This window comes from Mustelus asterias, chromosome 2, assembly GCF_964213995.1.
Source record: "Mustelus asterias chromosome 2, sMusAst1.hap1.1, whole genome shotgun sequence".
Classification (NCBI taxonomy): Eukaryota; Metazoa; Chordata; class Chondrichthyes; order Carcharhiniformes; family Triakidae; genus Mustelus; species Mustelus asterias.
Window position 1 is genome coordinate 87,400,140 of NC_135802.1, and position 14,908 is coordinate 87,415,047.

The following is a 14,908-nucleotide window of genomic DNA, read 5'->3' on the forward strand; positions in this document are numbered from 1 at the left end:
AGAAAATAAAAAGGGTAGTCAAAAGCACATTGGCGGCTGAAACCCTAGCATTAGTGGAGGCGTTGGATATGGGGATATATTTGTCTGACACTAACAGAATTATTTTTTATGGGCACATTGGGTAAGAAAGTGCCAGTGTTCACTCAACAAAAAGTGTAACAGAAAAACAACTAAGAATTGATTTGGCCAGCGTTAAACAAACGCTGGAAAACAAGGACGTTTCCAAACTTAACTGGGTTGGTGCAAATCTACAGGTATCCGACTTGTTTTACAAAAAGGGGTGTGGGTGCTGGAAAGTTGTTAAGAATACTGGAGGATGGTTGTCTTAAATTATTTTGGAAAAAATAATAAAGGGAATCTGTTAGAACATAACCGGTGACAACTTTGCATTGGATGTAATGTGAACAATGGGAACCAATGACCCAGTAAACCATGGAACCAATTACAGAATGATGTAATAGTCAGCTGACTCACTATAAATAAGAACCTGTGCAGAATTGTGGGAGGCTTGGATTGGCCCAGGGCGAGGCCCCAAGTTTGGAGTAATGAAGTTTCTTTATTAAACCCTTTCTTTGATTTATAAGTTGGAGTAAGTTTTTTATTCTATTTTTATTGTCTGCATTTGAAGAGTTCCTTCTGAAGCAACAACACAGTCAGTGACCCAAGCCGGGAATTGAATCCAGGTCCTTGACGCTGGTAGGCAGCAGTGCTAGCCATTGTACCACCCGATTGCCACGTTGCCTACCTGCCAACTTTGTGCTGCCTACTCATTACAATCATTTGCAGCAGGCAGCCAAAGCTAACTGCACTTTGAGCTGCTGCATGCTTCAGCAAGGGGCGCTAAATCTTGAGAGGCTAAAACAAATTAAAGCTAACTTGCATCTCTTAAAAGAGAGAGGTGCATTATTGCTGCAGCGGTTGGTGAAAGCCCTTATGCAAGTCACTCTGATGTGGAATAAGACTGAATAACGTCACAACATGGAGAGAGCTTGCCCCAAGGTTTTTTGGATGCTGTACTGGAAGCCTTGGCTGAGATGGCAGAAAGGAGGAGAGATGTCCTGTAGCTGCCGTGGAGGTAAGTTAAGCAGACCCTCCAGAAACACAGCCAAAACGCAGTCAGAGCAGACAATCATGGCAGAATTCAATGCCAGGAGTCAATCCTCAGAAACAGTGCCGCAATAGGTTCAATGACCATGTGAGTGGTCAGGATCAGCGAATCTGTTTTCAAATCCCATATTCCACCAACTGTGCGACTAGCTTCAGCAACTGTTCAACACCCATTACCCAACGCCAAAAATTCCCGTCAATTAGGATTCTTTACTAATATTCTGAGATGCATCACACTCATATACTGAACATTACCGTAAACCCCCACATTCAAAGTTCAGAGCTTACATGTATTGCCAGCTATTCAAGTATGGCAGCCACATTACACAAATAGATTACACTCACTCACTGACATACCTCCCTCTCTTGCAGGATAAAGTGGTACATAATCAGTGGAGCAGGAGCCAATTGATGTGGGACAAACTTAGCTGTACGTCCTTGTGTCTATGGAAGAGACAGTGCTCTCTCACCATGGGAACAGCCATGACTGAGGCCATAATCAGTGGTGATGCAGAAACCATTGTAGGTGTCACTGTCTACACACCACCACCATCCCCTGCTCTCCTTTCAGATACCCAAGAACTACCACCTGGCCGAACAATGGTGGAAGTACAACAGAACACTGACAGTGGAGAAACACTGCCGCTTGATTTAACTTGTAATTTAGCGGATAGCAAGACAGACAAAACCTTAAGCTGGTGAAATGTCAAGCACAAGTCACCTGCAGCCAGGGCAGGTGACAAGTAACAAAAGGACAAAGAGTCTCCAGACTCGCAACGTTGGCTCTGTTCTCTGTCCATAGATCCTTAGAATGTAAGTAGTTATTATAGTTCAATAAACCCTTCTTGTTTTTGGAGCCATATTCAGTCATCTCCAGTTACTACAGTTGTGCACCAGCTAGATGTTGAGGGAATAGGCTCCCATGCAGTTGTGGTACATCTCAGAGTTGCCATGCAACATCTGCAAAGTTATGTATGCACAGTCAATGGTACCTCGCACCATGAGGAAGTCTGTCATTCTAGCAAAGCCACAAACTTGTTCTGCCTACTTGTCTCTAGCAAGAGAGACTGAAATGTAATCAGCACTCTGAGTCGAGAGCCTTGGTAACCTCCTTTATAGCAAGTATCTCCAGCTTCAGCTTGGAAGGAGCCTGATGCATAAATGCCCATGGCCACAGTCACCTTCATAGCAATTTGATCCTCACTTTGCTCTGATGTGGCAACTGTAGCTGGTGACAGATTTCAGAGAGGAAATCCTTATTGAAGCATAGATGTTGTACACATTGAGGGAGATGCTCCCATCCCGTTGGGCTGCTTTTTTAACGTAGCAGGCCGGGAGACTCCAGTGGGGGCCATTTTGTGGGAATCGGGACTGACGGAAGCAGGGGGTCGAGGCTGGCCTGGGCGTGTCCACGGGGGTAGCGATCAGGCCGGGGGGTGGGGGTCGCACGGCCGGCGTTGCAGGATCGCAGGGCTGGCCAGCATTTGAGCTGGCCAGCAATCGGGAGGCCAGAAGACAAGGGCCACTGAGCATGCGCTGATCTCGGTGTTGACAGATCGGTGCATGCACAGTGGCCCACTCTGTGCTATGCTGCTGGCCTCTCCAGCGGGAATAGGCCCCACCGACTAAATTTTAACATGATTCATGCCAGTGCACTCTGCACTGCACAGAGTGCGGGAGATTCTTTTTTAAAGTCCTGCTGAAAAGGACAGCGTGAATTACTCCTGCTTTTACGCTAATTTGACATTTCGAATTTTTGGGGGAGAATCGTCCCCATTGTTCTTTACTGACAAAAACTGTTCCTTCAACATCACGGGAAGATATGACATCATGCTGAGAGTCCTTCTATCCCTCCTCCTCTTCACTCTTCCAGCAGTTTGTCCTGTTCGGTGTGTCCTCATAGAATCCCTACAGTGCAGGAGGCCGCCAATTGGCCCATCGAGTCTGCACCGACCACAGTCCCACCCAGCTCCTATCCCCGTAGCCCCACGTATTTGCCCTGCTTGTCCCCCTGACACTGAGGGGCAATTTACCATGGCCAATCAAGCTAACTCGCACATCTTTGGACCTCTTCTCATTCTGCCAGTCATGCTGTATTCCAAGGCAATTGGTTTGTGCAAAAGTCTTAAAGTCAGAACAAAGTCTTCAGTAGCTGGCAAACCACTCCATGTGGGCTTTAGCAATTATAGAAACAGTCCATAAAATCCCGACAGTACAGAAGGAGGCCATTCGGCCCATCGAGTCTGCACCGACCACAATCCCACTCAGCCCCTATCTCAGTAACCCCACACATTTACCCTGCTAATCCCCTGACATTAGGGTAAATTTAGCATGGCCAATCCACCTAACCCACACATCCTTGGACTGTGGGAGGGAACTGGAGCACCCGGAGGAAACTCATGCAGACACAGGGAGAATGTGCAAACTCCACACAGACAGTGACCGGAGGCCAGAATTGAAGCGGGTCCCTGGTGCTGTAAGACCACTGTGCCACCGTGCCGCCCCAGTCAGAAGAAATGAATCAGCAACTAACCTATAAGTAGTTGATGATCCCTTTGAATAGAGCTGATGGGGATGCCTTGCTGCTGCTAAACATGTGCAGCCATAGTTGCTGTACTTGGATTGCTGAGCTCCAGAATGCCACTGTTTACGTTCACTCAGCAGAGAAATGATCGATCTGCTCTGCATTCTTCTGGCAGGGCTCACTACATCTGCGCTATCGCCTTCATCAATATGGTGTTTGATGGGACTTGTGCCAGAAGTGTTCACATGCACAGCAGGCACCAGTTTGAGCCTCTATACGCCCACATGAGCACTCTGATCTGAACTTTACGTATTATGTTTAAAAACCTCTTACAGATATGGAAGTGAGTGGTGCACAAGTCCTTATCAAGGGCAATCACCCAAATTCCTTTCCCATCATAAATAAATTGAGTTAGATGTTTCTGAAGGCAAACTCAGAATATGTTGTTCGAACAAACAGAACACTGCATTTTTTTCTTGCAGTTTGTGTGCAACATTTCCCTGTTAAGTAATTGAAAAGGCCTTAATGATGGACGGCAAACAAAAGAAAATTCTTATTTAAAGACAATCATTAAAATGCCTCTAAATCCATGGATATAACACAAAACCTACAGACCACCTTCAGTTCATGAACTTTTAATCAAATTAACCGGCTGGGTATGTGCCCAGCAAAGTAAGGAGTCTAACAACACCAGGTTAAAGTCCAACAGGTTTATTTGGTAGCAAACGCCACTAGCTTTCGGAGCACTGCTCCTTCGTCAGATGAGTGGGAGATCTGCTCATAAACAGCAAACAGGGCATATAAAGACACAAACTCAATTTACAGAATAATGAATGGAATGCGAGTCTTTACAGCTAATCCAGTCTTAAAGGTACAGACAATGTGAGTGGAGAGAGCATTAGCACAGGTTAAAGAGATGTGTATTGTCTCCAGACAGGACTGCCAGTGAGACTTTGCAAGTCCAGGCAAATTGTGGGGGTTACAGATAGTGTGACATGAACCCAAGATCCCGGTTGAGGCCGTCCTCATGTGTGCGGAACCTGGCTATCAGTCTCTGCTCAGCGACTCTGCGCTGTCGTGTGTCGTGAAGGCCACCTTGGAGAATGCTTACCCGAATATCAGAGGCCGAATGCCCGTGACCACTGAAGTGCTCCCCAACAGGAAGAGAACAGTCTTGCCTGGTGATTGTCGAGTGGTGTTCATTCATCCGTTGTCGTAGCGTCTGCATGGTTTCCCCAATGTACCATGCCTCGGGACATCCTTTCCTGCAGCGTATCAGGTAGACAATGTTGGCCGAGTTGCAAGAGTATGTACCGTGTACCTGGTGGATGGTGTTCTCACGTGAGATGACGGTATCCGTGTCGATGATCCTGCACGTCTTGCAGCGGTTGCTGTGGCAGGGTTGTGTGGTGCCGTGGTCACTGTTCTCCTGAAGGCTGGGTAGTTTGCTGCGGACAATGGTCTGATTGAGGTTGTGCGGTTGTTTGAAGGCAAGAAGTGGGGGTGTGGGGATGGCCTTGGCGAGATGTTTGTCCTTGATGAGGATGACCATCTCGCCAAGGCCATCCCCACACCCCCACTTCTTGCCTTCAAACAACCGCACAACCTCAAACAGACCATTGTCCGCAGCAAACTACCCAGCCTTCAGGAGAACAGTGACCGCGACACCACACAACCCTGCCACAGCAACCTCTGCAAGACGTGCCGGATCATCGACACGGATGCCGTCATCTCACGTGAGAACACCATCCACCAGGTACACGGTACATACTCTTGCAACTCGGCCAACATTGTCTACCTGATACGCTGCAGGAAAGGATGTCCCGAGGCATGGTACATTGGGGAAACCATGCAGATGCTACGACAACGGATGAATGAACACCGCTCGACAATCACCAGGCAAGACTGTTCTCTTCCTGTTGGGGAGCACTCCAGCGGTCACAGGCACTCGGCCTCTGATATTCGGGTAAGCGTTCTCCAAGGCGGTCTTCATGACACACGACAGCGCAGAGTCGCTGAGCAGAGACTGATAGCCAGGTTCCGCACACATGAGGACGGCCTCAACCGGGATTTTGGGTTCATGTCACACTATCTGTAATCCCCATAACTTGCCTGGACTTGCAAAGTCTCACTGGCTGTCCTGTCTGGAGGCAATACACATCTCTTTAACTTGTGCTAATGCTCTCTCCACTCACATTGTCTGTACCTTTAAGATTTGATTAGCTGTAAAGACTCGCATTCCAATCATTATTCATTATTCTGTAAATTGAGTTTGTGTCTTTATATGCCCTGTTTGCTGTTTATGAGCAGATCTCCCACTCACCTGTTGAAGGAGCAGCGCTCCGAAAGCTAGTGGCATTTGCTACCAAATAAACCTGTTGGACATTAACCTGGTGTTGTTAGACTCCTTACTGTGTTTACCCCAGTCCAACGCCTGCATCTCCACATCCCAGCAAAGTAGCCAGGAAATTGACATATTCAGTCTACGGTATGAAACTGGCAACATAAACCTGGCTGAACAATGTTTTCTAAATTCAGACGACCATAGCACACAACAAGCCACCTATCAAGCCGCCTTATAGCAGATAGAAGCAATGAAGATATTGGGATAAAAATGGAGAGAACAGGGGAACGCCCAAACAAAAAAAAAATCTACATTCAAGTGCATAATAACAAGGAATAGTTTCTGTTACTGCAAGCAGCACCTTAAGCTTACAGTAAAGGAAAGTCACACATAACAGCTGGGAATACCAGTAGATTCACCAGAGATTGCTAATGGACTATCTTACCTGACATTATACAGGCACTTTTCCCCATAACTGAACTTGAAAGGTTGCTCATGGCTGCAGGCAGTGCTCAGTTCAGAACAGGGACTCTGCGGCTCCTTCTTGATTTTTAAAGGGAGGCCATGAAAAGCCACTGAAATGAGAGAAAAAGTGACAGTGTGAAAAGGAGTGCCCGTCAGATCTTAACAAGTTCCAAAGAGATCTAAGAGAGAGAGAGGATCTTTCCCCCCTCCCATCAGCCATCACCAGTCCTTTGATATTGGCCACTTCAAGGTGCTGTTGCCCATCACTGTTTGATTTGTTTGGATCCCATTGCCAGTGTTTCAAATAGAGACCTAACTGGATGTGGATAAGCCAGTGATGATATACATTAGGCAAATGGCTAAATATAGTCACTCACTCATTTGAGGCAGAACACCAATGAAGAGCTAGGCAATCAAATGTTCACAATGATACAAATTTAAACAGTTACTGTACAAAATAAAAGAGTTCATTCCACTCAGATTTATATTTCTGGAGAAAGAACGGCTGCCAAATGCTTCACTGCAAAACATTTAGAGTGCATTACTTAAATAGTCATGATGTTTTGATCATTACTGCACAACAAGCAAAGTATTTGTATTTGGAATTAATAACAGTCCAGTTAAACAGATGATTTAGCTTGAATGTGCCTTTTATCTTTGTTGGACTAAGAAACCACTCATACAAGTCTTCGCAGTTTGTCATCTCTCATATGCAACAATGTAATATAAAGAACTTAATTCATGTCACAGAATCTGATGTCATTTCTCATGTACACACATTTTAATTACTACTATGTACTTTTACACAGAAAGGAAGTTCTTTATTGTTGCCAAAGACAGAGATCATTGCTTTCACATTGAGAATTAAATGATATACAAACACTCACTACAGAAGCCAAAGAAATTGTTCAGTTCAAATGTACAATGTTCAAGATTTTGAGCGAGAGAGCATTGGTCTGGCTGGTGGCAATAGCCTTCCTCAGATACCCCAACAGCAAGGTGTGTGTGAAAACTTACAGCAGCTTCCCTAAATGTCTAAAAATTTTGGCATGAAACGAAATATGGGGAGAGAACCAGTTATGAGTCTCAGAATAAGCATCAAGCTAAAAGGTTTGAGGAGGGAATGTACTCTAACTGTCGGAGGTTTGCCACCTTCATTCCCACCTCAGTAATATCTCTCGCACTTAACCCCCACCTCAGTAACATCGCCCGCACTCACGCTCAGCTCAGTAACATCTCCCACACTCGCCCCCACCTCAGTAACATCTCCCGCACTCGCCCCCACCTCAGTAACATCTCCCACACTCACGCTCAGCTCAGTAACATCGCCCGCACTCACCCCCACCTCAGGAACATCTCCCACACTCACGCTCAGCTCAGTAACATCGCCCGCACTCACCCCCATCTCAGTAACATCGCTCACACTCACCCCCACCTCAGTAACATCTCCCACACTCACCCCCATCTAAGTAACATCTCCCGCACTCGCCCCCACCTCAGTAACATCTCCCACACTCACGCTCAGCTCAGTAACATCGCTCACACTCACCCCCACCTCAGTAACATCTCCCACACTCACCCCCACCTCAGTAACATCTCCCACACTCACCCCCATCTAAGTAACATCTCCCGCACTCACTCTCACCTCAGTAACATTGCCCGCACTCACTCTCACTTCAGTAACATCTCCCACACTCATTCTCACCTCAGTAACATCTCCCGCACTCACTCTCACCTCAGTAACATCTCTCGCACTCGCCGCCACCTCAGTAACATCTCCCACACTCACTCTCACCTCAGTAACATCTCCCGCACTCACCCCCACCTCAGGAACATCTCCCACACTCACCCCCACCTCAGTAACATCTCCCACACTCACTCTCACCTCAGTAACATCTCCCACACTCACTCTCACCTCAGGAACATCTCCCACACTCACCCTCACCTCAGTAACATCTCCCACACTCACTCTCATCTCAGTAACATCTCCCACACTCACTCTCACCTCAGTAACATCTCCCGCACTCACTCTCACCTCAGTAACATCTCTCGCACTCGCCCCCACCTCAGTAACATCTCCCGCACTCACCCCCACCTCAGTAACATTGCTCACACTCACTCTCACCTCAGTAACATCTCCCGCACTCACGCTCAGCTCAGTAACATCTCCCGCACTCGCCCCCACCTCAGTAACATCTCCCGCACTCACCCCCACCTCAGTAACATCTCCCGCACTCACCCCCACCTCAGTAACATCTCCCGCACTCACCCCCACCTCAGTAACATCGTTCACACTCACCCCCGCCTCAGTAACATCGTTCACACTCACCCCCGCCTCAGTAACATCGCCCGCACTCACCCCCACTTCAGTAACATCTCCTGCACTCACCCCCATTTCAGCAACATTCCCGCACTCACCCCCACCTCAGTAACATCTCCCGCACTCACCCCCACCTCAGTAATATCACCTAACTTCACCCTTATCTTGTGTCACTGGGATTTTATTGATGCCATTTTAACCTCCAGATTCAATTATTCCAAAGCTTTCCTATCGAGTCTGTTATTCTTCTTCCTCCTTATGCTTCAGCTCCTCCAAAACTCAACTCTTCCTATCCTGTTCTTCACCAAATTGCATTCACTCATCGCCCTATCCTCACTGTCCTACATTGGTCTCAAATCCTCTACCAAATTTTTATTTTCCATTCTTGTTTTAAATTCCTTCATGCTTTACCCGTCTACCTCGGCAACCTCTTCCAACCCTACCAGTAACCGCCCCTCCAAACTCTCCATTCCTTAGACATTTTGCACATCCCTTCACTATTTGTTGCACCATTGGCGGCCCTATCTTCAGCCCAGCTCGGCTCCACGCTCTAGAATTGTCTCCCTAAATCTATCTGCTTCCCCACTTGTCCTTTAAGATCCATAGCAAACCTATATCTTTGACCAAATGCTTGATAACTCCTCCCAAAATCCCCTTCTTCACTCTGTACCTATTTGTTTTCCCTTTTAAACCTCAGAAAAGTATCTTGAGACTTTTTTTTCTTTTACACAGGAGGCACTATGTAAAAGCATGTTGTTGTTCCCTTCTTTCCTCAGATGTATATCAATATATTCAGTTAGACAAGCCCAGAACTCAGTGGGGCATTTTAGTAACGCCATTTAACAATGAATGCACAGTATGACTTAGAGCTGCTGAGACTGTATGACAGGTAGATAAATAGTCTAATCACTGGTAGTGTTCTCCAATGATGCGAGAGCTACTGGATACTGTACACAAAAAAAAACAAAAGCAAACATGCTTGTTGCACCATCCTTTCGGAGTTAAAATAACTGCCTTCCTGGAGGTGACATTAAGTAGTACAGCACTGGCAGGCATTGCTAACACGCACAAACACACATGAATGCGGCACATTAATTTATGCAACTTATTTTACCTTCCCACATGTACTCAGTGCACGTAAGAGGCTGTTAAGTACTAAATTATTCCTGATCAAATCACAATCATCTGGAGGCACGATCAACGCTAATTAAATTACACTAGCTGAATGCTGCTAGACTATAACTGTCTGCGCTGCTTTGCAGGTTTCACCCTGCCTGGATCTCCAGGGACCATATTATGGCTTAGTGGCTGTTTACAGTAAGTCAAAGAATGAGTGTCATATTGGAGATTGGAACTCTGTTTTTCACCAGCCCCCAAAGCCCCCTCACCCCCCCCGCCCCCCCCAACACACTGTCCTCGCCCAGATACACCACTCAGATTGAGTTTAAACAGTAACCAGCATTTATACAGTACCTTTAACCAAATAAAATGTCCCAAGGTTCCCTCAGGATCGGATGTTTCTTCATTATGTTTTTTAAGTTTATTTATTATTGTCACAAGTAAGTTTGCATCAACACTACAATGGAGTTACTATGAAAATCCCCTAGTTGCCAAACTCCGACACCTGTTCGGGTACACTGAGGGAGAATTTAGCATAGCCAATGCACCTAAGCAACACGGTCTTTCAGACTGGAAGGAAACCAGAGTACCCGGAGGAAACTCATGCAGACACGGGGAGAATGTGCAGACTCTGCACAGACAGTGACTCAAGCTGGGAATCGAACCAGACCGCTGTGAGGCAGCAGTGGATGTTTCTCCATTGTGTGTTATGAGCAGCATGGTCACCCACAAAGACCGAATTGATTTAGCTGGACAAATGTAACAGCGTCCATATCCAAATATGAATCAACTTGCACTTCAGCCTGTATTTCAGAGCCAGTGGAGGCAGAGGTAGCTCATCAGCAAATGGGACTATTCAGATAAGACCATAGAAAAGTCACCAATTCCACTCTGTTTCTCACTTAAAGAGCTGAATATTATACATAGCTTATTACCATAGATAAAACCATGATACATTATTTCATCAATTTCAAGGATAAAAATAGAGAGTTTCTAGTAGTTAATTTCTGTAACCGTGCAGACCTAATGCAAGAACAACAAAAAAAGTCATTCAGAAAGATTAGGTAAACATGATAGCCATTCTTCCCCATGTGGTAAGTGAAATGCAATTTGCCTTGCTGTCAAGGTTGAGATTTTGACCCTCTTCCCATTCATTACGAGACAGGTGCTCAGCTTAATGAGGAAATTAAACCAAAGAGGCAAATCCTTAGGCTGCTTAGCCAGCATAGAAGCAACAACAATTTATATTTATATCACACCTTCAATGTCATAAAAAGTTCTGAACTACTTCACCGGTTCACTTTGCATTGCAAAGGAACATTTGACACAAGCCATGTAAGCAGATGACTAAAAGTTTGGACAAAGAAGTAGGTTTCAAGCAGTTTCTGAATGGCGGATGGTGAGGTAGAGAGGTGTATAGAGCAAACTGCAGAGCAGAGCTCCTAAGACAAATGAAGGCACAACCACCAATGGTGGAGTGATTAAAAATGGGGATGTCCAAGAGGCCAGAAATCATTTTTCTTTCTATTGCCGATCACTTGTTTTTCTCTCATTCCCAGTTTGAAAACTCACTTCTAGTCTGAATTCAAGAAATAAAACTGGTAGACATTAAGTGACCTACCTCCCACTTGTAACCATTAATCCCTCTATCAATTAATCTTTTGGCCATTTGGCCCTTTAAGCCTGCTCTGTCATTCAATGAGATCAAGATTGATCTTCTACCTCAGCTGCATCTTTCTGCATTATCCGCATTTCCCTTACATCTCTACCTTAAATATACTAAACAGCCCTGAGTGGAGAAATGGTGGGCGAGCTTCCCACAAACAAATCTTTAGTGAACAAGTCAATGATAACCTACACATGGATCCCATGTGTATGCCAGTTCATCAAGAATTTTCCCATTGTCATCAAGAACACCATCAGATGCCAGAAATGGCCTCCTGGTCTGAAAAGCAGAGCCAACCAAGTGGTCCACGTTCCACATTATCAACTCAGCGTAGAAGGAATTATACAAGTATATTAAAAAAGGCAAATAGAAAACATCAAGAAGATAAAAAGCAAAAAACCCTGACAATTCAATTGACCGTGTCTCTTTAAACGGAGGGAAATGCAAGTTCGTTGCAAGTCAGCCATTAGTCATGCTATATATATGGCACTGATCAAATATTTGACTAGTATTCCATCTGCTACCATTTTGTCCATCTCCGCACTTGAACTAATGATCAACTAAAATGTACAGTGCTTTGTACACAAAAAATAATTCTAGGCTTGCAGCAATTGTGCATGAATAGGACTCCACTATCGTGCCTTTGCTATGAGAACTAAGACTCCAAATAAATGTTGCGCACAAAATGTAAATTTGTATGATCTTCATTCATCTACAACAGGTTTTGTCACATATTGTTCAGAAGAAAATCACAACCTAAACATTCATTTAAAAAAATAGCCAAATGATAGTGACTGTTAGCAAATTTGCAGCTGTGTCCATTTTTATTACACTGGAGAGCCCTTAAGGAGCCAGTAAACATAATTTATGATCTGGGAGATTCAGAAAAGATCATGATTTTTCTTGCATTTATGATGGCAAGATTCACAAAACCTGTCCATATATAGAAATATTTCATACCTTTTCCCTAACATTTTTTCCAAGGCTTTATTTTGTGCGTTTGTTCAGATTAATAATGGTTTACTGTGAGGAAGTTGATAAACATTCCTTCACACTCTTGGCTTGGGTTTCACGATAATACAGTTGTGTCTTCAAGCTGTGCTACTGCTAATGCAACATATAATAGTTTGCATTAAAGTTTATTTCTTCATGTCACAAGTAGGCTTACATTAACAATGCAAGGAAGTTACCGTGAAAATCTCCTAGTCGCCACACTCCGGCGCCTGTTCGGAAACACTGAGGGAGAATTTAGTATGGCCAATGCACCTAAGCAGCACGTCTTTTGGACTGTTGGAGGCAACCAGAGCACCTGGAGGAAACCCACGCACACACGGGGAGAACTGCAGACTCTGCACAGGCAGTGACCCAAGCCGGGAATCGAAGCCAGGTCCCGGGCGCTGTGGGGCAGCAGTGCATGCAAAAGGAGAAAATTGTAGACTCTTTCTTTGTATGGTGGTGACATCCAAGAAAACCTCCCCACCACTTCAAATGAAAGCAAATAACAATCTATTTACAGCCGAACAGGACATAAAATATGTTCACGGATAAACGTGAAATAGTATTACAAACAGCAAGGATTAGGGCTTGGTGTTTTCATAAATGTTTTATCAGGGATATGGGAGTTCAAAATAGTGAATTGTCACAAAAGATACAAATCTGGGCTGGCTGATGAAAAGTCAAGATGAAGTCAGTTCAGGAAAAAAGGTCAGGATTCCAGTCACCATTTACACTCCTTTGGGACTAAATAATACATCAAGTCCACTATTTGCAACATTGTCAGTGTCAGCCTCATGAAAAGACCAGACATGTATTCTTCATGATAACTGCTAACTCACTATTTAAAATTTGTACCTCCCTTACGAGATTTAAAATAGAAGTCAGTGAACCGTCTCAGGCTTTATCAAATTGTTACGGCTTTCTTCACATTGTAGGAGGAGGAATAACATTGAAATAGTTAGCATCTCCATCACCTTTGGTGTGATTAATCTGCCGCATTTAATCGTCACGCTGACACACTCGCATATTTTTGTTAATTTGTACATTTTCTTCAAACAAACCATAATTTCAATATGACAAGCTTATGAAAACTGCTCAATTAAAGTTCTGACATGACTTCCATGACACTTTAGAAAATAAGTTTGAATCTTCTAAAACAAGGCTGCCATGTTATTGGACATCGGATAGTTTTTGTAAACCACGGGGATAGAATTTCCTATCAATAGGAATAAGGATGCAGGACCAGGAACTTGAGCTTGGGATCCATTTCATGGATCATCACTGAATGATCAAACTTCTGGCCTGCCTTGTAGGCCAGGAATGATGTGGAATGTGCAAGAACATTGGGTGGAATTTTATTTTAGCAGACCAACACGTAGCAGGGAGGATGGTAGTGGGTTAGAAACCCAATTTGTTTTGTCAGGGCTTTTCGTTAGCCATGGTGTTAGCACCCCACATCGGATTTGCCAGCTAATCAAAGCGGATGGGAGGGATGTCTTGTTAACTCTGTCAAAAAAAGAAATTCTAACTCAAGGGACCCCAGCAGGGTTCAGACTGGCTGAACTGTCCATTCATTCCCAAGGCTTCAGCAATCAGAGGAATGGAAAGGAGCAGAGTAGGCTGCTCATGAGCACCCCACCCAATCTACACTCGCCACATCTCTCTCTTCCCCGGAGATTCTATTGTGAGAGATGGAGGACTACAACGAGGTGATGTTTGCCAAGGATGGGAGGAAAAGGCCAGTCTCTGAGTCAAAGCAGATGTAGATGGAGGTGGCCAAGGAAGCCACAGGAGCCCCAACAGGCCATGCCACCCCCCCCCCCCCCCCCCCCCGATACCTCGTTCCCTTGACACTGTCCCACGCCCAATGGGCAGTGCCAATTTGCCCCCGGGGCATTGACACTTTGCCCCTGGGGCAGTGCCAGGGGGAACAGGCTGGCACTGCAAGGGTGCCAATGCCCAGAGAGCACCACCCCGCCATCCACCGCTCTGGGGTGCCCCGAATGCCCCCCTCCTCACTCCAGCAGGGTTGGGCCTCTAGCTCCCCGAAAGTAAGGAGTTACTGTACTCCCCGGTGGAGTGAAATACTCTGGTGCGGGGGAGATCCTAGCGGGCCCAGAGACTTCAGTCCTGGGCCCGCTAATCATATTTAAATTATACTAAAATGACCATGTAAATGGTCTTTTCACCTCCCCATCGATTTCCGGTGTGGAGCAGACGCCACTGGAAATCTGGTGCTGGGGGACGCAAGCGGAGCGTGAACGCTCGCACAAACCCCGCAAATCGACCGACGCGAGAATCTCCCGGCCAGCTGCGCTAAAGAAATTAGCACAGCAGGATGGGAGAATCGTGGCCTCCATTTCTCAC

At 45.5% G+C, this 14,908-nt stretch overlaps 1 protein-coding gene across 2 annotated transcripts in view; it reads right to left on the reverse strand.

Annotated features, from left to right (window-relative positions):
* The window catches only part of etv1 (ETS variant transcription factor 1), a 160,069-nt gene that overhangs the window by 106,686 nt on the left and 38,475 nt on the right, over positions 1–14,908 (reverse strand). For both annotated transcript variants that reach the window (XM_078228081.1, XM_078228070.1), the window contains exon 6: positions 6,421–6,550. In XM_078228081.1, the coding sequence (XP_078084207.1) occupies positions 6,421–6,550 (130 nt within the window). The remainder of the gene's footprint in view (positions 1–6,420; positions 6,551–14,908) is intronic.